The sequence below is a fragment of the Acanthisitta chloris genome, unplaced genomic scaffold (assembly GCF_000695815.1).
Source record: "Acanthisitta chloris isolate BGI_N310 unplaced genomic scaffold, ASM69581v1 scaffold33282, whole genome shotgun sequence".
NCBI lineage: Eukaryota > Metazoa > Chordata > Aves > Passeriformes > Acanthisittidae > Acanthisitta > Acanthisitta chloris.
In genome coordinates this window covers 6941-31702 of record NW_008662727.1, presented here as the reverse complement: position 1 = coordinate 31702, position 24762 = coordinate 6941, and the positions used below count along the sequence as shown (strand labels likewise).

The window sequence follows — 24762 nt, the reverse complement described above, 5'->3', positions numbered from 1 at the left end:
GAATTTGGAGAGCCATGGAGAAAAAAACAGTTCTAAATTGGACATGTTTAAGAAATCCTGAGTCACAAGTCTCGAGCTGCACAAGGTCATCTTTGCAGCTTCTTTTTTCAAAGCAAACCCTACATTTCATTACATAAAGCAGTGTTGGCAGCACTCAGAACATGCAGTCTTTTTTAGCAAAGCCCTTTGCAGCATGACTGTAGTTTCAGCCTTGGAGAAACCTGCAGATGCTACTGCTTCTACTTTAAGAAGAGAATTAGTTTTATATTGCAAAATGTTTAATTAATTTCCTGTTTGAATGAAATGAAACAACAAAATAGTTATACAATTTTACTAGTTTATATTTCAATTCATAAAGTATACACACTGCAACTATGCTACCACAATGTCCACGCACCTAATATTGATGGAGTTACAGTATTTTTTTGGTATTAAACAATAGATAATGTATGCAGTTAAGGAAAAAAGCTTGGACATAGCATGTTCTATCCTGTAGTTACAGAGTACATTAGCTAGCATTAGTACAGTAAACAAGAAAAAGGTAGAAATACAAAATAAACCAAATATCTTTATATACAAACCAGTGCCTCTTATTGTTACCAGCTTATACTCACACTGCACACAAAATTTATCCACTGATGCAATAGATACTTCAGCATAACACAAACCATTATAAATTAAAAAAATTACAAGGTGCAAAACTCCATTCTACAGCTTTCTGGTGAGAACTCAGTACAATCCAAGGAATAAGAACTCCAAGCACGTTTAGCACCTATTAGTGCAACTGCATCGAGCGTGAAAACGACCTCCCCCACCTCGGAGAGCTCCCGGAGCGAGCGGCACAGCCAGAGGTGCTCACAGCTGCACTCATGCAGTGATTTCTGCCTCAGATATATCTCAGTTTATTGTCTCTTTGTCCCATTCATACCTATGTGCAAAACTAAAACCTGGGAGCTCTGGGGGAGCTCCGCAGAAGGCCTGCTACAGCCAGGTAAAAACAGACAGACAGAACACAAACCTGACAGACTCCACTCAATGTCAGACCATCCACATAGTTAGTACTCATTAGCAGTCCTGCTGTTGGGGCTTTAACGCCGCTGATATGTGGATCAAACACTATGACACAAGTGAAACGGAAATCTGGAGCCAAGAATTGTGACCATTCTTGCCTAGCACTCGGACAGGTCACCCAGCCCCTGGTGCTGAATCTGTTTGGCAGCCCATGCCAAAAAAGCCCAGAGTTGCATAGAATTGATTAGTAACAGAAAGAAATGCCAAACACAGAGAGATGGATGCTGCATCTACTAAAACAAAGTGGGGTTGCTCGACAGGAATGCTGAAATCATCCCCATTCACAAAGCAAAGCACGTCACCTCCTGCTCTCCATTTCCTACCTCTGGGGACTGCTTTCTGGCACTGATGTAGTTCTTGATAAAGTTGTCTCTTTTTGTTGTGGTTTTTTTTTTCCTTTTTTCCATTTTTTTTTCCATTTTTTTAAAACTTTGTTAGTGACGCTTTTCCTTTCAAATAAAATATTAAAAAAGGTTATAACTGTAAAAAAACCTATCATATGTAAACTTAACAATTAGGGTTTGGTAAGTTCTCGTACCTAGTCTGTGAAAAGCCTCCAGCCAGACGCAGAATGGAGTGTTTCTCTGAAGAGCTTCAACCTAGCTACATCACCTGTTAAATATCAGTAGTATGAAGATCCCAAGTCTAGCAGTAAAACCTCTCTTGTGTTTCCATCCTCTTTTCACTGACCTATTGAAATCCTGACATGCTGTGTTTCTATTTTATTTACATTCTGGTCCTCTCATGTCACAGAATTAAACATCTGGCCAAGGAAGGCAACAAAAGGTGTTGTGTTAAGAAGGTGTGTTTGACAGAACTGCTTTTCAACAAGTCTCTTTTCCTTGGACTCCAGTCACTGTTTTTATAGAGCTTATTGTTCTGTTGAACCACGTTTTCTTTGCAGCTTGTACTTCATTCAGGGCCAGGCCCAAATGGTGCTCCAAATCCTGCAAACAGGAGAGGAACCACATTAGTTTGTTAGGCATTCACAGCACAAGGTTATAGGAGTTAGGCTCTAGGACATCTACCATCTCTTAGCCACTTTAGAAGTTAAACAAGTCTTACATAAACTAAGAGCAGCACAACAAGATGATGAAGAGAGAGGAAAAAAAAGCTTTGAAAAGCAAAACAAAAGCTGTGTCATTGTCCTTAGTGAAACATTCAGCTTTCTTCAGTACATCCAAACCCTTTAATTCTCTGCCATCTGAGGAGCTATGCCCACAGGAAATGGACTTTGCACAAACTAATTTTTACCTTTCTGTGAACAAGCAGCACTGAGACACCAGTTCTAGGCTAAAAGAACAATGTTGTTATGTTCTACACAAACACCTCAAATACCTGCAGCGCTTGCCAATCGTGTTTTAAGAAACATGTCTAACATTTGTCACATGTTACTTCTTCATTTAACACTGATTGCAAGATACAGAAATGCATGATTCAGTACTCTGTGAGAGCTTGGACTCCTTCCAAGCAGTTGCAGAAGATCAGGCAGTCAGTGCTGCAGTGCAGACAGGCAGATGTCTGGAAGTTGGAGTAGCTGGCAAATACAGTTCATGTAATTTCAATTATGTTGTCTGCACACAGCAAGTTTCAGCCTCAGTGTTTGGTTAAATAAGCCATGCAGGAAATAGCAGGTTACAGTTTCAGCCCACAGGATCTGTTCCAAGCCCTCCACAATGCACACACAGGTTTTTCTAGGAATGCAGACACACCGCAGACGACAGAACCAACCTCCAGAGCATTACCTGTATTTTACATTCCGCCTCCACAAGCTGCAGCTTGGTCTGGGCCAGCTCGAGCTCCATCTCCCTCAGCTGGTTTTTCAGGGTTTCCTTCTCCTCGTCCGTGTCCTCGTCTGACCCATCCTTGGCAGTGCTGGCAACCTTCACACGGCCTTCCTTGTTGAAGAACTCGCGGCAGTGCTCGCAGTCATCCACCTTTTGCTAAAGCAAACACCTGGCTGTGAATGCTCTCACTGAGGTGCTGGGGGTGTGATCAAAGCCTGTCCTGCCCCTGCTCTGCAGCAGCAGCTCCACACGAGACGGACCACTAATGACGTGCAAACTTGGGAACTCTTGGGGAGGCACAGCCGAGCAGGAGCTCCTGCCACCCCCAGATTCCTGGGCTCTGGAGACACTGCTGCATTAGGCTGCTACAGTAATGGGCTCTGTACCACCCCCAGGTTACTTGAAGGTAGAAGTCAGACAATCTCTTTCAGAAAAAAAATACCCTTCAAAAAATTAACAGTTATAATTGATGATCATCAACATGACCATGCAACCACCATAGCATGGGAGAGAGCTAACAGTTCCTCATCTCTTCTCCTGGATCTCCCCCCTTTCTCTCACATTTATAGGAACTTTCACCCACCATTTTAGTAATGAAATCAGTTGTGTACCTGCTGTTGGGATTTTGCTAAGAGAGTGAAACATTACAGACTGTGGACCTATCTGGTCTCTTACCCGTATCTTCTCAATTTCAGCTTTATTTGCTGTTTGCTGCTTTTCCAGTCGCTCACTCAGCTGGGAACAAATCTGACAAGTAAAATGATGTTACCAGACCATTTCTAAATGTAAATTTCCTCCCAAATGAATGCTAAAGCACAAATAAATGCTACTGCAATATTAACATGGATAGTCTTAGGACTCTCAGAAAGCCAGGAAAATTGGGATGCCGCATTAAGTTGTCTCACTGTACATTTTCCCATTCTCTACATATTCTTCTATTCCCACAGGAAAAGGTGCAGTTTCAACATAAGTCATTAGCAGTTTGGCCTTGCTAGAGGAGCCAGAAAAGGTTAGGAATAGCATGGCGTTTTTTTTGTTGCCTTTGGGATAAAAGAACCAGGCAAGACAGAGTAGTAAAAAACCCAATTCATTCCTTGAGACTTGTTATGGCCCCACTAAAAAGATACATGAATTTCCTCCCTCCATACCTTGTGATCAGGAGCTTGAAACCCAAAGCAAATCTTTGAAAGGAGAAAGGCATCTTTTTTATTTCTTAGGTGCTGTTACCATTTGATTGAAAAAGGGAAGCTGGGAGAGAACCTCTTTTGGAACAAGGTGAACCTCTGACACACAAGAGCCCATTTGAACAAGGTTAGGCTGTAACAAAGGCTGTGGTGACTGATGATCTAACAAATACCCACATCAGGGGCCAACAGGACTGACCACCAGCATCAGGATCTCAGCAAAAGAAAATGCAAATCCAACCACAGGCTTCCCATTTAAAGCAGCTGAAACGTCTCCTCAAATGCATGGCACAGCTTACACTGATTTCCAGAAATCTCCTAAAATACCTGAGAAAGTCTTGTGCTTTGATAGCAAACCACATCACCTTAAAGTTGTACTTACCTGCTTGTAGTCACCGATAATAGAACTGTTCTTTTTGATCTCTGACTCTGCCTTATCTAGTTCTCTACGACACATTTCCTTCAGCTGCAAGGAAAGAAAGAGAAAATACAGGGTTTATACAGCTGTAGTCTGAAAAATACACAGCTGGTAGTTCCTCCTGCTCCCTAACCTCACTGCTGTGCCCTGCACCAGGGACCAGTGGCACAGCTTGGCCCATGCAGGCAGAGAGCAGCTGAGCTTTGGTGGCCACCACTGGCAGAACTGTGGACCAGCTAAGGGAAGGAAGTATTAGGAAGGTGGTGACAGCTGAAGTCTTGTCCTGCCTCGCTGTGCAGCATCTCTGGCACAGTGTGACTTGGCGACTTCAAGTTAAAAATTCCCCACCCTCTGAAGCACCTGGCAGGAAAGTGCTGAATTCTGCCTTGCTGACGTTCTTTACACTACGGGAGAGGGACAAACATGACTTAGAACATTAAGCCCTTCCCACACTTGTCACTTTTTATTTTTATCACTTCGGTACTGTACAGAACAGTGGAAATGACAGAAATGGCCCAACCTGAGCCGATTCCTCCTCCAGGCGCCTCTTTTCTTCCTCTGCATCAATCAGCTTCTGTTTGGTCATTAGCAGCTCCTTGTTTAGGGCATCTGCCTTCTCTTCTGCCTGAAACAGAGAGGAGTGTGCACTGAGGAGAGGCTCCCCTGCTGTGCCACAGCCTCCCCCAGGACACAGCCAGGGGTGCAGCCTGTGTTTGCTTCATTGGTATGCAAAACAATTAAACTTTACTCTGAAAATTATTTTTCTAAAACTTAACTATCTGCACTGGCAAAGCAGCAACAAATCAGAACTAATGATGTATACCAGTACATTCCAGACTCCAAAACCCCTCCCTGAACTCAGTGATTAGTTCTAGCAATTAGGGATTGCTCCGAAGAAATCCAATACCAGAAATAAGTTCTGTTTTCTCATCCAGACTGGAAGTTGACCAATATATTCTGAAAACAACCAAAGGCACAGCACAGCTCACAATGTGCAGTCAATAACAGACTATAACCAGCTCAGACCCAAGTTCAATTTGCAAACATTCAACCTTGCAGTGGAAACAAAATTAATGGCAAATGCCTCTAGAAGGTTTAAAAAGCCTCCAGAACTCTGTGGCAATGGGTGTGATAGCATCTCTGATGTCACCCAGAAAGCACTGTATGAAAAACTGAGCTGCCAAAGCAAACCCAAGAGTCAGGCCCCTCTCTCATGTCCTCCTTAAAGGAAAGCAATGTCCCACCAGAAACCAACAATCTCTTTTTACTGCAGTTTTTTTTTAAGACTAGAGATACATTGCTGAAAAATCTCAGGCTCTTTTTAAACCACTAAAAACTCTGCAAATTTAAGACACCTTTTCCTGCCTCATACACACAACACAGCACTTCCCAGTAGATGTATGGATTCTACATAAAAATAGATCAGTAACTCAACTGATATATAAAATCTTCAGAAAGTGGCTGTACCAATTCCCTTCAAAGGAAGAAAATCAAACAGTGAATTTCAATCCCTTGAAGTCCTGCTGATCCTTTAAAACACATGGCAAAGGCAAAGAGAACATCTTTTCATTATACCTGGGTTTTAAGCTGTTTTAAAGTTAAAGCAAACTGGGATGTGGGAACTCAACAAGAGTGGGAAAATGAAGCCTATTTTCTGGTCTAGTAAAAGGATATTAAGGAAATTCTTGTATTTCCAAATGCTTTTCTTTGATCTTTTAGGTTGCAGATTTCAGACATGCCATGAAGGTATTAGAGAAGGTGTGTTAAACAATGTCCTCTGGTGCTTTCCTTTCAGGACATCAGGATAGCAGAATGAAACTTATCACTTCAGGTTCCAATTAGAAGAATTAATCAGGGTCCTAAAGTAGGATCAAACCTACCTGTCTCCTCCCTGGGGGATAACCCAATTGCTGCCAACAGCATTTACCATCTTTGAAGACAAGACTATTATATACCCAATGAGGCATAGCAAAGACTTGACTTAATTTTGTTCCTCTCCAGCTTTCCATTTAAATAAAACAATGTGAAAGTATAACTGTGTCTCATACAAGCTCAAGAAGCCACACACACCAGCTAAAATCTGATAAAAAAGCTTCTTCAGGACATATTTTGCTGGAGTTCACCCCCTGAGTGCCACTGCTGGGCAGTTTGCAGAGCCTTCTGGAAGCTATTGCTGATGTATAAGCTTCTAGAAGCTTCACTAATAAAGTGAAAAGCCCAGGGAAGAGGAGGTGAACACACCACTGCCTGGTGAAAACCTGCTTCTAGAACATACTGCGAGTCACACTTCAACACTGAAGAGCAGTAGATGTAATAAGCCCAAAAGATACAAACCAAACCTCATTCGCAGCAACATTCACCCATTGGCATCAACATTTACTATGAGTATTTTTCCACCAGCAAGTTTCCAGGAGGCCGTGGGAAACCTTACATCCTCTGGAGCAGATAGGCTGAACCATTTTCAAGCCTGTCAACTCCTGCACTGTCTGACTTTCAGAAGTCATTTTCCTTTGAGATTTCTGAAATGCACTTCTCTTAGTACAGAACAAGAATGGCAAAACATGAGCACTTGAACTCTTCCCCTCATCTCCCCAAGCAGACAGACTAAATGTGTTCTAGCCTACCATGTGCTAGTAACGCCAGTGCTCTGCATGTCCTGGAATAAAAAAGGCACATACTAATAAAATCTCCCAAACATAAATATATAAAGAAGGGAATGGGATAGAAAGCTTAAAAAACATTCCTGTAACACAAAGCAAACCTGAAGCTTCCTCCCATGAGCTCAGGATGAGGAGTTCACACAGGCAGATTTCAACAAGCCAAATGGAAACGACAACATTTTCAGAGTTGCCTGAGGTACCTGAGAACCTGATCCACACAGAGCCAGACTCACTCAGACTTTCCAGTTTATCAGGCACTTTGCAAAGCCTGTCTGAAATCCCAGTTGAAGGCAAACAATGCAGCACCCACATTACTGCATTTGTGGTGATTCAAAGACTCCATGTAGCTCCTGCTAGACTTTCTTTTAACATAGAGAAGAAAGCAACTACTCAAGTACAGACTCAGAAATTCTCCTTTCCCTCAAATTACTCTGAATACTTTTCAGAGTAGTAAGTGTTTCAGTCTCTGGTCTTGTTTCCTGGGGACGTATCTCACAGGCCTGTACACCATCAGTGTGCAGTAAGGACGTGGAGGAAGGAATCCTGTCCCACCCCAGAAAAAACACTCCATGTGTCTCTTCTCCAGTGAGAGGAGTAATGAGGAATTAGCCCTTGCCTGCACTAGGCAGCATAAAGACACGTCTTACGTTGTCTAAATCTTTCCTCAGTGCGATCTTGCTGGTCACCAGTTCGTGTGCGAGGTCATCGTTCTCCTGCTCGAGTCTCATGTTTGCTTCCTGCAGGCGCCTGTTCTCCCTCTGTGGGACACAGAAAACAGGGCTCAGCACAAAGGGCTTCCAGAAGTTTGTCTCTGGAACACAAAGCTGACTGTGCTCACACACAAATGCCTACCTTACATCTCCACAACTGTACCTGCATGAAATTCCCTGAGGACAAAACTAGCTACTCAGAGTGTGTATGTAAAATAAATAAGGTATTGGCCTTGAGAAGGAACCAGGGATAAGTAACTGCTCACTATCACTTGTTGAGCTACAGAAATGTTTCTGGAGCCTGCAGTGGTTGGGGTATCATCCTGCCATTGATACCTTGCCAGGAGCTTCCTACAAGTACTGGTTTTCCTGGCTCAAAATAGAATTTGCATACTGGAAACAGGTGAGCGAGAAGGATCCTGGGAAGAACACTGTTTTCTCACTTCTGTTACAACTCCCAGCACACAGATCCTAAAGAAAGTTGACATAAAACTCTTCAGATTAAACTAGAGAGATCTATGTATGTATGTATCTGTGTGTGCTGTTGTGGTGTATGTGTGCATACATTATTTTACATGTGTGATTGATTCCTGTATTATATTTATGTGATAAATAAACTATTTCTACAATTCTATACTTCCTGTAACATACATCATTTGGAATGAGGGGCAGGAGTAAAGGCAGGATTGCAACCATGGAAGGCAGAGTTAGAATCAGTTTGGTATTTTCTCTCTGTTCATGGCTTTTGGTGCAATCAGCATGTTACAAGGTGCTAGAAAAAGGCTCTACTGAAACAGTACCATAAGCCCAAATATAAATTCATACTACTCCTGTTTTTGCACAGAGCTGGGCTCACAACAACCCCACCCTGATCAACTCGCCAATACTGAGAGATTCCCTTCATGTTCATAGAGAAGATTCCCTTGTTGCATCCAAATTGATCATAAACCAAGAGCAACTCAAAAAAACATGAGCTAAAGTAGGAACTTCCTGCAGGTACTGTGTGTTAAATCAGACTGGAGGAGCAAAGCATTACCTCAAATCTTTCTATGGGGTCCTCCTGCTGAGCTTGCTGCTCTCTCATGGTATGATATTCCTTTTCGTATTTCTTCAGCTTCTTCTGGCTAATCTAAATTAAAGCAGCCCATTAGTTCCTGCCCAGAACATCAATAAAAGAACACAATTCACACAGGGTTATGGCACAAGCCTTAGGCATCTCCTGCCTTCTACGAAACAGTTCACCCAGTTCTGAGTGTCAAACCCTCAGAGATGATCAAAAACTCTGTTCCACTCAATATAATGACAGGAGCATCTCCTCCCTTATCCTTTTGAGGAATACAGGGAAGGTTTTGAAAGGCATCCAGAGCATCCTGCCCGAGCTTTCCCTTGGTGCTGCCCCACACACTGCTGAATGGTTTGCCTCAAAACCCATGAGATGTGTTAGACTGCTGAACTGCCCTGATGCTGAGGCTTCTTCAGCTGCTTTTTCAGCTGTAACATTTATCATCACACAGAGGTTATTTGGTTTACTTTACATGAGACTGCAAATGCTGAAAGGGCAAGTGCAGGCTCAGCTGACATTTCTGCCAGTGTCACTCAAGCTCAGCAGAAAACAGCCCAGGCCCAAGCTGCCTAGGTGTCTGGGCAAGCAGCAACAACTCAGAGGCATGTGTGCTCTGTCCTCTGCTGCTCCAGGATTCAGAGGGCTGGACTGCTGTCCTTGGCTCCCACGGACACACACCACCAGCAAAGTGACTCTCTCAGGGCCCCAGTTTCCCCTTCTGTGAGAAGGGACAGAAAGGGGATGTTGAATTCAATATGTTGTGCCCAGTGTTCAAGTCCTACAGGGACAGGGAACACAAGGGAACCTGTAACAGATCCTGACCAGCATCTTGCCTGGTGTCACCTGTCACCTGTGCCATATGCTACAATGGTTTAACAACACAGGCCATGCCAAGAGCATTGAGAGCATTTCACAGGCAAAGAGGTATGCATCTAAATGAAATCTCCAGCATTAAAAGTTGCTTCTGACCTTCATCATTATTTCAGTAAACCAAACAAATTAAAGCCATGGCTCTGTTTTCCTCTTTAAAAAACAACCCTGTCTGAGAAACGGGTTGAATTTTACATGCATAAATGACAGGCAGAATGGAAAACGTGTTTGGTTTCTCTTATCTCTGGTTTCATCATTAACAACCTTCCCCGCAAGGAGCTGCAGAAAGCTGGTGGCCAGGCTCCCTCTAGTGAGGGCTGACCAGAAACATCTCCCCTTGCTGGGCTGACGTGTTTTGGAGATGCCATCCCATTGCTCTGGAGTCAGTCCAACCACAGCACAACTGCAGGAGTTACTCCTCCTGAGCACCCAGACAGCCACCCAGAGCATTAACCCCTCACTGACAATGGTGCAGAGACTCGATAGGTTATTTCACTGCTCTGCCCCTGCTCAAACACTGCCCACATTCCGGGGTTTGTACACCAGATCTCAAAGTTAGACCTCAACACATGAGGAATCCAGCCACAGGAAAGGAGTGGAAAGCACACCACTGTGTTTTCATCTTCTACTTTTCTGAGTGCATTAAACCAGTTTTGCCTTTTTTTAGGTGATCCTGGTAAGATTTGCCATTGTCATGGATTCCGTGTACTGGAGGCCTGGAGGGACCTGTGCCCTGGGAAGGGCAGCAAGGATTCTGGGCTTGCAGCACCAGAAAGCAGAAATGAACACTGAAGTTCCAGCACAGTTTTTCAGGGGCACAAGAGGCAGCAGTAAGTCTGCTACCATTTGCTGCCTAGAAAGGTTGTAAACTCCCCAGCCCTGAGGTGTTCAGGACCTGGATGGGGCTCTGAGCAACCTGGTCTAGTGGAAGGTGTCCCTAACCTTGGCAGGGGGGTGGAATGAGATGAGCTTTATGTTCCTCTCCAACCCAAACCAGTCTGTGATTCTACGATTTGATGGCAAAATTGAGCAGTGACTTTGACAATCCACTGCTGTCTCCAGCTGATAACTTCCTGCCCTCGTTTCCAGCAGAATGCTGTTCTAATCATAATGCCTTAGCCAGGCCACTTCTCTCTTCCTATAAATTATTTATTTTGACATCAAGCCTTTTTTTTCCCTCAAAAACACTTGCAGAGCCAGAGATTTCTACTGACAGCAAAGGACTTATATTTTAGGTCAAGGAAAGCAATGATGTGCATCACTTCCATCAGGGGCAACACACAGGGATGTGATACAGGAGTGTTCAGCAGCTCTGCCCAGCCCAGTAGTGCTGTCTGTGCTTCCTCTAACTTCCCATTTAGTCCCCCCAACCACACAGCACTCCAGGAAGCCATGGACAACATTCCCATGTTCATTCAGAGAAGATTGTTTGTTTGTGCCACTTCACACAGCACTGGGAACACAGGGAATTTTGGCAGAGTTGGAGGAGGAACAAGTTGTTATTTGGAAACATAAAAGACAAACACAGTCATTACACATGATCTGAACCAGATGCCTGTGCAACATGTAATCTGCGGCTAATGCTAAATGATTAGAGAACTAAAAGAGCTTTATTCTTGATTATTCTGTAACTTCTACACTAGTTGCATACAAGATATGCTTGAGCTCTGTGCAGAACACTGGTATCCACACTGCTACTACACCAGGATCACAAGATGCCTTGGATGTTAACATGCTGGGGAAGTTGTGAACTTACACACTGCTGCTACAAAGAATTCCTCTAGTGAATTGAAGGAAAAAGCACACTTTAAGCCACACCAGTGGCTTTGACTCAAAATTAATCCATATGATCATAGCCCATTACCCTGTGCTTGCACAGGTTGAGTTGCAAGTTACAGCTGGAGAGAGAACAGGTACCCACAGAGATGTGCCTGCAGGGGCATCACCACATCTTACCTTCATATTACAGGCCAACTCCATCAGCTTCTTCGCATTCTCCTCTGAGCGATACCTCTTGGGCAGCTGCACACGGAAGAATTTTAAAGCCCCTTCAAAGTCAGTCAGTAACAAATCATCCTTGGTAGTCTAGAGACAAGGACAGAACCCAGAACAAGTCGATTTTGTACAATTACTGCTATTATTTGAATACAATATTACATTACAGTTATTATTACTTGAATTCCCAGAGACACTGAAGCAACGACAGTTTTGGAAAGCTCCAAGAACATCACTACTTCTTAAGCTTCTGCAAAGAGTGTTTGTTTCTGTTTCTGCAGCCTTCTGTTCCCCCCCAAAAGCTGCACAAGGCACGCCAGGCTACAGCACAGTACCACAGGAAGTTGTTAGCATTGTGTTTTTGTAACAGGCATGTTAATTTTTCATATGGTGCATGATGATGACAAAACATAGTGTAACTGTATACTCACTTTTAATAGTCCCAGTGCTACGTTAAAGATAACACTTATTCCCTGCAAAGAAAAAATAATGACAGAAGAAATCAATTTCTCAGTATTTACAAGCCTGGATATAAATTTATTTGGTGGGGTTTGTGGTTTGTTTAGTTTCTGGGAAAAGGAGAACCAGGATACATGGGGTAATCAGGTGCCATATTAAAACAAAGGCCCAGAGAATGACTTTGCAAACATCTGGGGAAGTATCTTCACTGGATACCTTTATAGAAAGCAAAACAATCAACAGAGGTTTCACTCTCTCTGAAACTCTGAAGGCACAGTTCCCATGGTCAGCAGTAACAGGGCCCCTTTGACAATCAAGACACTTTGCTCATCTTATTTCAAGTTTGTCTTTTTTTTTTCCCCACTACATTATTCTTTCACTATTACTTTAAAACAATTAAAAAATCCCTCAAAACTTCACTGTGAGCACATTTACTATTTATGGACTAAAAATGTGTTTCTAAACAAACGGAACTGATTTTCTCCACACCATCTGTTCTATCCCACTGGCACATGGACAAAGCAAGCAGCAGATACAGAGAAAGGGCAGAAACACTGACCAGGAGGTTTATCAATGCTGAAACCCTTCAGTAAAGGACATGCAGAAAATCTGCCACTTCACAGGAACAACTGCAGATCCAAGGAAGAATTGATGCATAATGTTACCCAGCAAATCGTTAAATAACCCAAGGATGCTTCAGTACAAAATGGGATTTGTTCACTGATGTTAATAAGTGCTGACTCTAATTACACACTTACCAGCATAACCAACACACCCCAGTGTTCTAAACAGGATTACAAACAAATCTCAATGTAAACAATTTTGTTCTCTAAACATATGCTGTGAAGTATAGAGAGGCTTCAACTTTTCCAGGAGAAAGAGCTTCAAGATTGTTAGATTACCAGCATGAGAGTTAGCTGGGCAATTTTATACACAATGGCCCCATGCAATAATATTCTAGGAAAAAAATAAGTGATCATTGTGTATAATAGAATGTAAGAACAGAGAAATCCACATATTTGTAAATTAACTCTCATCCCATGAGCACTGTGTAGAGGCATCTCACACAGATTCCACAGTGCCACAGGAAGCAGGAGATTAGAATCTTTTATATAGCTATTGACTCCTCATTTGTATCTTTAAAATGCTGAGAATTTTTTTCATTGCAGAAATATAACACTTCTGCATAAAAATATCACACACGCATCTCTGAGAGAACAGATAGTAACAAGGACATGAACCAAGATAGTGACAAACTGTCAGAGCTGGAGCTGTGCAAGTCTCCAATTATAACACATACCTCACACAGGAGTAAGTCAATAATGTGGAAGACCATGTAGAGAGGGAATTTTGCAGTGAACAGGGTCAGGAACCACTGGGAAGCATACATGTGTGCTTCAAGGCTGATGTCCAGAAAGTGGTTATACAGGTCAGGAATGTATTCCTAGGAGTAACAAACACATAAATACTGACAGTTAATTTAGACTATTTTGGAACTGTAGGTGAAATCCCAAATTACAGAAGCAAGTAGGGTAGAGTGACAGTCAGTGCAGCAAGGCAGGCTCTGTGCCCACCAGACAGCTGCCTGACACACCAAGGGGCCTGCTAAGGATCCAAAGGCTTGTCCCAGTGTGGATGCCCAGAATGACCCTGTAACTGGCCTGACATGGCAAAGCGACTCTGTGCCGCAGAGACCTCAGCAGTCACTGCTGTGCCAGGCCACCCCAGAGCCACCCCAGAGCCACGTGTGTCTGCCCTCACACTCACTGCATCCTGCTAGCAGCATCACACTGCTCTTGACACAATCTCTGTTCTTAAAACACCTTGGTCAGTCCCTGCTCTTCATCCTTACTAAGAGGTTACAAACACTCTTCACATCTGAGATACACAGCCAGGTTTGAGCTGCAGGCTCTGGTCCGTTCACCTCACCAGGTCTGAGTCCCACCTGCATGAGCCTCTCCAGCTGATAGAACTTGCAGTGCAAATCTTCGAAGTTTTGTTTGAAAAGTTCCCTGAGTCCATAATCGAACATGATTTTGACCAGCACACTGAAAGCTTGCTCCTCAGGCATCTGTCAGGGAAGAAAGGGGATTTAGCACAGAGCATCTGAACCTCCACATCAGTTCCATTTGCCCACACCTCCCTTCCCTTCCTACTGAAAGGCTCAATTGTCACTGCTGTTTAATCCAGTTTAAGAGCAAACAAGAGTATTAACACACAAAATGATGTTTAGAGTTGCAAATGGCATTTCAGTGTTATTCTGTGGAATAAACCACCTCCCAGTCAGTCAACTAAAAATACATCTCCCACACATCAAGACCAAAGTAGTTTCCTGGTGTCTTTGTTCCAAATCATGTCAGAATCTGAATCTTACAGACTTTGACCAGCCTAACCCTGTGTCACCTACATAAGTAAGACAGAAGCAGCAATACTGGAGGATGCTAAATGGGATCCTTCCCTTACTCTTAATGATATATTTACCTTTTTAAATGTCATTATTACATGTGATGTTTATTATTCGATGCCATGAATAAGAGAGACCAGTAACTGCTGACAGAGGTTCTACATATCACATTGGTTTGGGAAGGTTCAATGTCCCTTTCCTGCCAAAAACTGAAGGAACACTCAAAGCTTGTCAGTGTTTTGACATTTGTCCCTGCTCTCAAAATTCAGTTTTCATATTTCTGTAGAAAAGTCTGACTTAGGTCAGTCACTAGTCCTAGAAGAGGACAGAACATCCATCTCGAGTTTTCTATTATTACTCTGCAGATGGAGTTTGTTAGAACTGAAAACTTTCTGAAACATTCCAAACTGGAGTGAAGGACTTCCAGAAACTTAATTTCCGCTTCTGCAGCGTTTCTTTTTATTATTTACTTTCCCCAGCAGCCACACTTCAGACCCACTTCAAAGGGAACCTAATTAAAAGAAACTTATTTGAAATTTAGCTTATTTAATGCATCCATTATTCCCAGAAGCCACAACTATCGTTAAAGAAAGAACCTGGACTAACACACGGTTCCGTCTTGACAGTGAGTCCCTGATGCAATGGATATTAAGAAAACAGACATATGACAATGAAAAACCTAAAATAAAGTTCATCTGTGTCAGTAAAAGTTCAGGTCTCCTGTCAGAAAGTGTTGCCATTCCTGACCTGATACAGAATTAATTGCTCATCAAGTAACTATTTCAGATTACAAAGAGCTAAAAGGTTGTTTTCACTAATGGCTTGGCTTTTGTTACACAAGAATGGAGCTCACAAACTCTTCTATATTCTCCACCGACTCTACAACACTACAGAAAAATCCTCCCCTGAAGACCAGACTTCCTCTTCCACCAAAAACTGTGGAGAAGTCTTCATGCTTAGTCCTCTGTGGTAGCAGCAACCACTAAGGAGCAACTGGGGAAAAGAAATCTCAAAGCACTACTGGGCTTAGGAACTCTGTGCAGTTCCAACTCCCCCTGCCTGCAATAGTCACACTGACAAAAACCAGACTCACTTTAAACCAGAACTGTCTGTAAATAATTTGTGCAGATTTCTAACCCTTTTGTATTTCCCAAGTGTGACTGAATTGAAAACTTTTGCTCCTGACACGCAGTAACCATAAATCTCTCTCCAGCTTCTGAGCACTCCAATTAAAGGATATTGCCCTGATGAGATCACTTCTATCAACAGCAATTAAGTTTAAGAAAGCATAATACAGTTTCTTTTAAAAATATTGAAACATTATTGTATCCTTCCCTAACCTCTCAAACCAAGAAGCACAAAGAGCTACAAGACAACAGCCCAGAGGCAGCACAGTCTGCACTGAGACCTCATGAACCGACATCCCTTCAGTGCCCCAAATACTCCTCTGTGTACACAGGATATATGGCAATCACCATCCACACTTCTGATTCAAACAGAAACATCTAAAAAGCTTAAATCTGACCTTTAAACCCCGTAACAAAAACATTTACAGTGCTCTCTTATACACAAATTCCATGCCTACCAGTGCTCATGAGTACAAGCCTGAATGGAAGGGGCCCTGGAACAGAAACACAGGGACACGAACGCTGACTGCAGACCAGAGTCCTTACGAGCACCACAGCAAACAGTGCATTCTCCTCTGGCTAAAACCACATTATTATTGGCCAACATATAAATGGGTATGTGCCCTGCAACCCTACCAGTTCAGGAGTTTGTTCTAGGCAAATGGAGCAGCATTTATTGCCAGGTCTAAAAGAAAGGAGGAAACTCCCAGCACTTACATGTAATAGCAGCACAGCAGCGAGAAAGGACTGGCCTTGGCAGTAGCCAATCTCTTCATCATACACAGAGTAGGCCTGAAAAAAGAATGAAGACTTTAACCTGTGTCTGTCTCAAGCTACAAGCACAAAGAAAACAGAACATTGCCCGGAACACAGCTCAACCAGATTTTCATGGGGTGCAGCCTAGTGAAAGGATAACCTGTGTGAGAACCAAACTGGGGTATACAGAGGCAGTGACTGCTTACAGTGATGCACCAAGACTGCTGCAGTCTATTTAACCACTTATCTGAGTACTTTTACCTCTAAACAGGTGCCACAGGGACATTAGGAAGAGGGAGAAACACTAGGAATACAAAAGAAAGTGCTGGAAGCTTAAGCCATTCCAGCTGAGATAGCTGAATACAACAAGATGTCCTTTTTTGCTAATTCCTTCCTCTTAATAAGCAGCTCCAGCACATGCCTATGGCTTTAGAACATTTGGGGAGGTACACAGCTATCTCCAGTTACATAATTTGTCCAGCCTGATCCAGGCTGACAGGTCTGGAATCACGTGAAGTCTCTGCACCAAACACTTCAGTGGTCAGGAATCCAGAAGGGCTTTAGGTCTCCTGTCTGAATGCCACTGCAACCAGCTAACAGCTACGACGAGGGACCAGACTGAGCCTTGTGCCAGAGTCTGTCTCCATGACAGGTAACACTAACACATCCACATTCTGCTCAGCTGACAGTCACATCTGTGAATGGCATTGAACACAAGTTACCAAGACCAGCCCAGGAGACATTAGATCATACCTTGCATATTTTGTACAGGGAGTCCTGACCATCTCCCCCAGTATCCTTAAAGTAATCGTGGGCAGGGAACGTGCGGTTGATGTCTCGGGTGATGGCACTGTCTTGTGGAGACTCCTGTTAAGGAAAGAAAATCATATGTAAATGAAAACACATCAAAAGAATATAAATTACAATATGCTGGGACTGAGAGTGGGGAGATTGGCACTGGGTTCTGTGAGCTGTTCTAAATTTAACGAAACACTGTCTACCCCAGCAGAGCAGAGCAGAGCAGAGCAGGCTGCCTGCAGGCTGGCAGCTCCACATCCAATCTAGATAGATCTGGTTACCTAAGCACATCTGGGAATGGTCAGGGAGTGACACACACACAAGTGTTCCAGGCCATGGCAATGCACACAGCAGCCTTCCCTTGGAGACTCCTGAATGCCAGGACTGCCCAGGCACATTCCTTTCATCTCGCAACTGCAGGGAGGAACAGTCAATTGTAAACAGCTGCTGTCCAAAATCCTGTCCCTTGGGTTCAGCTAAGAAACCACTCCTCATCCCCTCCTCAGAATGAGACTATAGAAAATAGGAAACTGAGTATGAGCCCTAGAAAGTGTCGCACAGGAAACCATGACACAATGCAGGGACAGGTGCCTGTATGAGCTGGGACTTCAGCATGAGGAATGGAACTTTGTGTTCTACATCATTCTGACACAATCAGTTTCAGATGCCTTGGACATTTGGGGAAAAAAAAGTTTTACTCTGTCCAAATCCCCATATTTGTGTTAGGCAAATGGGAAAAAAAGGTTAGAAGTACAAGACAGTAAAAAAGTACACGATGTAATCAATGGGAAGATCATTCAATACAGTTTGTAGCTCTTTTTCTTCACAAAACGATTTTGCACACAACAACAACACAATTACCACAGTGTGCTTGATTTTCTCTTCTGATTTAATCCAAGGTTAATGATCCTCTCTGGGGCTTAATACAGACATTTCATTAGGAAAGCATTATGCTGCTATTAGAATCAACTTACTGAATTGTTTTGGAAATTATATCAGAAGTACTGTTCAGCATTCCAATCTGCTAATAATTAACATGTTAAAGAGGTCTGTCTCATTAGAAGGAAATCAGAAACAAACAAAATCCAATGCTCAATAAATTTCATATAAATATATTCCCCTTAAGCCAAAGACAAGTACAGTAATCACTGCTGTTAGCTTCAGCTGGTTGTGCGAGGAGGCAAAGACAATGCTCAGAAACAATTCTGAAAACTTTAAACATATGAGTACAGTCTCAGTGGTAACTTTCAGCTCCCTAACAGTTTGTAGGGCTGAATTCCAGTGCAGTACTGTGCTTTGCAGGGGCCCAGGTCCTGTTCACTGCCAGCAGCAATCTGTGGTCCCACACAAGTGGGTTTCCTGAGCGTCACCTGTGTTCTGCTGCAATGGTAAAATAATCTCAAATCCACTTGCCTTTTAATCCACTTATTTAACAGCAGAGACCAAAGCATCTGGTTGGAAACTTCTTGAGAGGCTTCTCAAATAAATCACTCATTATGGCTAAAGAGAACTAATTAGTGGCCTCTCTGGCTTTGCGTGACTTGTTCAGCACTTGACTCCTGTGTTTCAGTACAATTCCTCAAGCAATGTGTAACACAAGTTCCTGCAGCTGAAACACAGCTTGGGGAGAGAAAAATCAACGGAAATGATAAGGTTTAAAAAATGTTTTTCGAACCATGGCTTTGAAATCTCCCCATTAGTACAAACTGCTGCAATCCAAGCATTGTGTAACCTTTTCTTTACTCCTATTTTTATACCTTGCTGTGAGAATTGGCTCAATGGGCAATTTCTCATGCTTTCAGAGGACTGGGAACTGAAGGAAACCCTTCTGAACCCACACCCTTCACAAACTGGGATTGAAAAATAGAAAGCTAAGAATGACAGGAAGAAAAAGAAAGTAATAAAGAAAACAGAATGGAAACCAGCCATGAGAACTGAGGCAAGTGCAGTGAAGATTAGAATTCTCGTAACAGTTTGCTGCTCTGGAGGAAAGCAGGAAAATGTAGATGCTCAGAGCCAGAACATACCCTCCCCCTCCCTCTCTTTTAGCCACTTTAAAATATTAGGGGAGTTTTACAGAAACCTTCCTCTCAGTTGATTTAAACAGAAACTACGTGAGTAATCATGGAAACCAGGACACAGTCCAGCAGGGAAAAGCCCCTCTATTGTCAGTCTGTATATAAAAGCATATTGTTTCCCACCTCCTGAACTGGACACAATTAAAAGACATTTTCCTTGTATTTTCATGATCTTCCAGGAGCATCCCAGGATCTGCAAACTGTATCCTGCAGTTACAGCCTTCAGACAGAGATTGTGTTACTTCAGAAGCTTTTTCTATAGCTTAAGGCACAATTAGAGACATGGAAGAGCTGGAGCTCCCAGTACCTCTTCCTGGGGCTGATCTACTTGCAGTTTTCAGCAGCTCAGGTTTATTCCTCCTAATCCCCTATATAAACCCCAGGGGATGAAGAAGCAGCAGCAAAGAATTGCTGAAGGGACAAGCTCTGTGATGAAAAAACCTGAAGTAAGAAATCTCCAGAGGGAGTTGCCTGCTGAAAATGGCTCATCACCCAGAGATCAACTCCTGGAGCACCAAACTACTGGAGAAATTAATGGGGGCATAAAACCTTTACCTGGACACAGGTTGGCCTCAAAAACTACATAAAAAATGGAAAAAATGGTGAGGTCCAAACTTTAGATTCCCTCTGCCTTCACCCTCAGAATGATCCCAAATGTGGCAGTTTGCTCACTGGGGGGAGTTATCTGACACACTCACCAAACCCCAAACTGTGTCCGACTCTCACTCTTGCCACAATGGGATCCATTTCCACATTGCAACTGTTCCTTAGAAAGGTCCCAGTGACTTAGCAAGAAATCTGCCACATGGTCAGAGATCACTGTGAGAAGGGTCTGGAGACTCAGTCCATCGGTGGAATTTGACTTGCGTTGCCCAGGGTGGATCAGCACGTGGTGTGTTGCTGCAAGGCAGGGACAAGCCATTCCAGGGAGAGCCAAGCCAGTGGACAGCTTCCAGCAGCTCCAACAATGCCAAAACTCCCTGCAACTTTCATGGCAGCAACAAGGGTAACACTACACTATGTGGATAAGTTATTTTGAGGAGATCTGTACATTTTTAGTACATTCAAAAATGCTGAAAGGTCTTTCAATAGCTATTTTCAGTGTCAGCAGGACACTGTGTCACCTGGTCTGTTTTGCAGTGAAGCTCCCAAAATTACTTTTATTAAGCAATATTTACACTGACCTTTACACAGAGAGCGTTTCCTGCATTTGTCTTTGCCCAAACCACTGGAGAAGGTTTGGTGAGCTGAATTACACCTGTTACTGAGACATCAAGGAAGCACCACAAACCCCCTCTGGGAGGGATGTACTCATTAACACCCCCCAAGGAATGCTGCCAGCAGAACTGTTACCTGCAGTTAGCACTTACTGAGCACATTCACAGATAAACAGTATTTGTGGGAAAAAAACCTGAATAATTTAGACAAATTTGGAATGGTTAGACAACTGCCATTGGATACAATAGTGCATTGATACTGCATATTTTCAGGCCAAATATGGCAATATAGTGCAACTCTAAAAATAAAAGTGAATCCCTTGTGATATGCAGCCCTTTAGCTCTGTTCGTTTCCTTTTAGGGCTCAAGTTTCCCACAGGAAAATGATAGGCAGGAGTTTGCCTGCAGTGCCCTCCAGCATGTATGGATACAGCATAAACACAAACTCGTGCTGGAAGGCTTTCCTGCTGCTGGCAGTTACACACACCAGCTATTTAGAGCACCCCAGATAAGAGGACCAACCCCACCCAGCCCCGGGGCACACACCTTTCCCAGCACACTCACACAGAGTCACCCGAGACCAGATGTGAAAACATGTGACATATCATTTATTTCTTAAATGTATTTATGATCCATTCAGACCTTTCAAATAAAGTGTACAAGTGCATTTCAGAATAAAAAACTACACTCTTCACACAGCTCTGTAGAACACTACATTTCATCAAGAAACTTGAAGCAAAAACTTCCTATTGAACCACCCATGCATCCTTTGGCTACAATAATATCACTGATCAACAAGTACTGCTAGTCAACTCCGAGTGTCCCTTTACAGAGAAGGAGCATCCCAAAATCTGCCGCCCCTTCCAGAGAGCTCTCTTGAAAGAGAGAGCATTAAATAAATTAGCTAGGCTTTTAGGCAAAACAGTAAGGCTACTTAGTACTGTTGATGCATGATCCATACATTTGGAGAACAGGCAATCCCAGGCTATGTGAAATGCGTCAACAGCCCTTGAAATTTTAGTAGTATCAAGATTACAACAACCCAGAACAAATGGCAGACAAAAATGGAACCAGTGGAACAATCACTGAAAAATGTGCAGTTTCTCTTAGGATGGGAAGTGCTGATAACAGATTCAGAAAAGTGTTTATAAAATTCTCTAAGAACCACATTGACATTCTTAAAATTACATACTGTACAAAGCCCTAAACTGTGACTGCACAGCTACTGCCCTGCTAAAGTGCTTGTTTGAAAATGCATATAATATACACCCTCCACATGTATGTGAAATACACATATACACTGATTTTGAAACAATCAGTCTAACATGGCAGTGACTGCACAGTGGCACAGTGCACAAGTATCTCTATGTATGTACATCTACAGCAAAAGGAAACAAGCCAAGAGATGTGACACAGCTGGGGCACAGACCATCTCAAAGGGAGTAATACATTTCTTTGAGTTTTAATAGCTCATAGCAAAATTACCTCTTGGAAATAATTATGCAAAGATTCAGAATCAGATATTTACATGCTTCTGATTTATCTAGTTCCATTTAATATTTAAAAATATGCAAGTATTATTTTAAATCAGTAACATTTGTCATTTTTTGGCTCAACTGTAGCTTTGCTTATTATTAGTCTTCCTTGAAAAAATCAGCTACAGAAAGGTCTATGAAAGGGCTGGGGTGGAAGTTCCCCTCTGCCCAGTACTGTAACAACACTTCTGAGTTGGCACAAAATAGGTAATCCTGGAGCCACAACTACAACTCTTCCCCACTGCCTTCTGTACCAACACCCATCGTCCCCCTCACCCCTTCCCCTGCAGGTAAGACCAGCACAGAGCCAGGTAGAGATGAGGAGCACTGAGGAGCCCACCCTGACACTCTCCACTGGGTCAGAATTAAGGGTGGGACAGGCTCTAATTCACCTGTTTGCTGTTCTAATCTGCTTTGGTGGATTTATATTCTTCCTGGCAGGGGTTTCACACTCAATTCTTTCTCATCTTTTAATACAAAACTATTTCCAGCATTAAAAGGTGCACAAGGTTCTTACAAACACACACATACACATTCTTACCGGTGATTTTGTCTATTCTTGGCCTTTTCACTGACACTCAGGAAAAAACTACCAGTTGTATCACTACTTGTGTGAGAAGCTAGACTGTCTCCCAAACAAAACTCCTTGTAACAACCCCCTGACAAATGTCAGATCTCCACAGAACACACTGGAATAACCTCACCAGAGGCTTCTGCTGTACCAGGGACTGTGAAGATGGAAGGAGACAGGTGGGACACAAGGAAAAGTGAGCATAACAGAGTCATAGAATGAGTTGGGTTGGAAGGGACATTAAAGACTTATCTCATTCCAACCCCCTGCCATGGGCAGGGACACCTTCCAGTACCCCAGGTTGCTCCAAGCCCCATCCAACCTGGCCTGGAACACTTCCAGGGATGGGGCAGCCACAACCTCTCTAGAGCACAGAGAGGTTTCAAAGTAAGATCACTGCGTTTCCTTCAGCAAAGCAACCCAAAAGCACATGCACACAGCCTCCCATGCTTGGGGATTCATTGTAAACAGCAGGTGGAAAAAACAATTAGAAAAGGTAGGAATACAATTCTGAAATCCCTGAAGAAAAGACATACCCACGAGTATTAAGAACAGTAAAAAAGCTCATCATTAGCAACTGCAAACTCATTTCCATCCTGTTGCATTCATTAGAGGAATACAAAATTGAATCTAGTGCTTACATGCTAGAAGTACAATAGAAACTAGATTTCAAAGGTTACACATGGAGAGAAATGCGTAGGAACTTGCAAAAGACTGTGCTGTACAGCATTTCTAACGACATCAGTCTGTCAAGACAATATACAAGATTGCAAATCCTTTCAGACAGTTCAGAAGTGTGGCTGGAGGTAATGCTGCTTCCTGTTCTCTGAAAGGATTAACTGCACCATTATTTTTAGTAGGTTTTAGTGACAATTGAACTTCAAGAAATACCCAACCCCTCAAAAACTGAGGGGATCAGAAACATACAGGTACCTTACAGCCCTCAGGTTTTGTTTCTTTGTACACTAAACATCAATTCCTTTGACAGCATCTACAGAAAATGGTTTTTAAAAATGTTTTTATGAAATACTTTTAATACTCAGTAATGCTAATATTTAAAAATACTTCACAGTGTGGTACTAATGTAACTCCAGAAAACGAGCAACTTGAGTCAGCTAAAGCTCAAAGCCTTACGTTATATTAAAATAGTACAAAGATTCCACACACACACACAGAACCACTAGCACTATAAATATACCTAAGCCACTTTAGTGCAAAGTCTGGTTTTGCTTCCCCTGACAAATCCCTCTATATTCCTGCCAGCATATTAAAATGTCATCCTTTACTAATCTAATTATTGATTTTCAAGGATTCATTTACAGTTGAAATCCCAGAAGAACTTTTTTCAATTTACCATAAAAGTAATGACTTGGTTTATTAAGCATCTGATTGCTTGATTCACGTGGTCTCTGTAACACTGAGAACGACTCACATATGCACAGCAAGACTTGAGTTCATCTTGACGAGGAGTCACTCGAATTTATTCCACTTTTTCAGGAAAGCATCTCAAGTAATGACCATCAGAGAGAAGCCAAAGCTTTGAATTATGAAACTGCTATCCTCAGCTTACAAATTCATAAACAGAAAGGAGCCAGAAGAGAACATGTGGACTCCCTGCCCTCTTTCCAGCCCCCAGGTCCCCTGTGCCCTCCCTCAGGTGTCACACACAGGTACTGCCCAGGTGGAGTAATTCTCAGCACGAGCAGTGATCGCTAACTTCAAACATGTTTGTCTATCTAAACCCATACTCTGAGTACAATCTAATGCAATGTGTATCCACTCAGCCTCTCTAAAACCTCAGCAAATAAAGCTACTGCCTCTCAGCCCATGAGCAGGGCCCAGTCCTGCAGTGAGTGGCCTCCTGGTCCCTCCTGGAGCAGAGCCTGCACCTCCTTTGATCAGCTCAGCCATTGTGACCCTCCCCCAAAACAAAAATGACTTTAACACCCTCTGTTTCTCAGCTGGAGTACCCACAAAGTCACTAGCTAGAGGATCAGTTCTGACTGCACAGACTGCTGAAGTACACCTGAGGCTGTAAATAAACAGCCTGGATCACAAT

General features: G+C 42.9%; 1 protein-coding gene across 1 annotated transcript; it reads right to left on the bottom strand.

The window, feature by feature from the left end:
- Positions 1 to 317: 317 nt before the first annotated feature.
- RABGAP1 (RAB GTPase activating protein 1) lies at positions 318 to 24614 on the bottom strand. Its single transcript, XM_009070715.1, has 16 exons — positions 24593 to 24614; positions 22674 to 22791; positions 17620 to 17716; positions 17258 to 17371; positions 16466 to 16540; positions 14163 to 14288; positions 13518 to 13661; positions 12190 to 12231; positions 11720 to 11848; positions 8867 to 8959; positions 7768 to 7878; positions 4981 to 5085; positions 4425 to 4508; positions 3534 to 3605; positions 2817 to 3014; positions 318 to 2018 (listed from the first exon to the last, which is right to left on the bottom strand). Exons 1-16 carry the CDS (start codon positions 24612 to 24614, stop codon positions 1896 to 1898), a joined length of 1653 nt encoding a protein of 550 aa, XP_009068963.1. The 3' UTR covers positions 318 to 1895.
- Positions 24615 to 24762: the final 148 nt, after the last annotated feature.